This window comes from Nicotiana sylvestris, chromosome 10, assembly GCF_000393655.2.
Source record: "Nicotiana sylvestris chromosome 10, ASM39365v2, whole genome shotgun sequence".
Lineage (NCBI taxonomy): Eukaryota > Viridiplantae > Streptophyta > Magnoliopsida > Solanales > Solanaceae > Nicotiana > Nicotiana sylvestris.
The window spans coordinates 67036738-67038761 of NC_091066.1; the positions used below are offsets into that span (position 1 = coordinate 67036738).

Below are 2024 nucleotides of genomic sequence, written 5' to 3' on the forward strand. Positions count from 1 at the left end.
AATTTTGTTTGTTTGAATTACATGCATTGGTTGGCTATTTATGGAGGTTAACATGAGCCTCTTTAATTACTCCTTATGTGACAGTCCTATATGAACTTTTGTTTGTCGCTTAGCTTTCTCATTTTTAAGCAACGTAGGTGAGCCTAGATCCATCCAAAAATAGAAGTCCTAAACACCTCCAGGACCATAGCTAAGGGACGGGTAGTGCACGCATAAGGTACGCATTAGAAGCTACTAGAACGCTTAGGTAATAACTGAAAGATAGTAATTGGGTAGTAAAAGAAAATGATGACATGTGCGCTAATGCAATGTGTTAGCACCCTACTTGGGGAAAGTTACTAAGTATTGCATGGAAATGATCCTATAGGCTAAAAAAACGTAGGACCCCTTTAATTCTTGTTTTAAAGTAATTATCTATTTGTTTTAAATTGTTTAACTTTCCTTTAAAGACTAATTCAGTTAATTGGGTTCGGTCAGGACCCACCGTTGTGGACCTCGAGAGGTGCCTAACACCTTCCCCTCAAGGTAATTTTGAGCACTTACCCGATCTCTAGTGACGTAAACTTGTTGTATGAGTTAACTATTCTAGGTGCCCTAACGCACCTTAATCCGTTAGGTGGCTACTCTTCAAATCCCTTACCCAAATCCAAAAGGAAAGGAGTTGTCCCAAAAATGTCAAAACCCGATTTCGCGAGAAAAAGGGGGCGCGACAATAATTACCCTCAAATCTAAGTTTATATATGTTAATTACCTCAAAATAAGGGAATCAATACTCTAAAAAGCCCTTCCCACACGAATCAACCTCTGAGCGACTCAAATCTAGTCAAAACAACTTAATATCATCAATAAAAACCATATAAAATAATTCCAAATGATAAAGTTAAGATTTTGAATCAATTATGCTAAGTCAGCCCAAAAGTCAATCCCGAGCCCGCACCCCAAAAGCCAAACCAAACTTACAAATTTTGAACACCTACTTCGACAAACTGGCCGGGTCATTACATTTTCAACCTTTTAAACAAAATTTCATCCTCGAACAGGCCTAGAATCATACCTGTAGTCTAAAAAGGTGGAGATATCTTCTCTGCATCTCCTTCTCGACCTCCCAAGTAGCCTCCTCGACCGACTGACCCCTCCAATGAACCTTCATTGATGTTATATTTTTTTACCTCAAATTTTGAACCTTCCGGTCCAGAATGGCCACCAGCTCTACATCATAAGTCAAATCCCCGTCTAGCTATACCGTACTGAAGTTTGAAACATGTGACAGGTCACCATAATACTTTTGGAACATGAAAACATGAAAAACTGGGTGAACGCCCGACTGAGTAGGTGGCAAGGCATGTTTGTAGGCCATCTCTCCAACCCTCTCAAGAACCTCAAAAGGAAAAATATACCTAGGGCTCAACTTGCCCTTCTTTTTAAACCTCATCACACCCTTCATGGGCGAAACTCTAAGTAGAACCTTCTCACCTACCATATATGCAATATCACAAACTTTCTTGTCAGCATAACTCTTCTGTCTGGACTGTGTTGTACGAAGTTGCTCCTTGATCAACCTCACCTTCTCCAAAACATCACGGACCAAATCACTGCCCAAAAACTTTGACTCCCTAGGATTAAACCATTCAACTAGAGAATGACATTGCCTCCTATATAAGGCCTCATAAAGAGCCATCTGATACTCGACTGATTGTTGTTGTTGTAGGCGAACTTTGCTAATGGAAGAAACTATTCCCATCAACCTCCGAAATCAATGTCATAGGCTCGTAACATGTCCTCCAATATCGAAATAGTGCACTCGGACTGCCCGTTTGTCTGTGGATGAAACCATGTACTAAGCTTGACCTGTGTGCCCAACTCTCGCTGCACCACTCTCCAGAAATGCAATATAAAATGCGTTCCCCAATCCTAGACAATAGACATGGGCACGCCATGAAGGCAAACAATCTCACAATATGAGCAAACTGCTCTGAAGAATAGGTAGTCATGATTGGAATAAAGTGTGCAGACTTGGTCAGTTT

General features: G+C 40.7%; 1 protein-coding gene across 1 annotated transcript; it reads right to left on the reverse strand.

Moving 5' to 3' along the window:
- Positions 1 to 1237: 1237 nt before the first annotated feature.
- Positions 1238 to 1678, reverse strand: LOC138879457 (uncharacterized). The gene has a single exon (XM_070159068.1). It carries the CDS (start codon positions 1676 to 1678, stop codon positions 1238 to 1240), a length of 441 nt encoding a protein of 146 aa, XP_070015169.1.
- Positions 1679 to 2024: the final 346 nt, after the last annotated feature.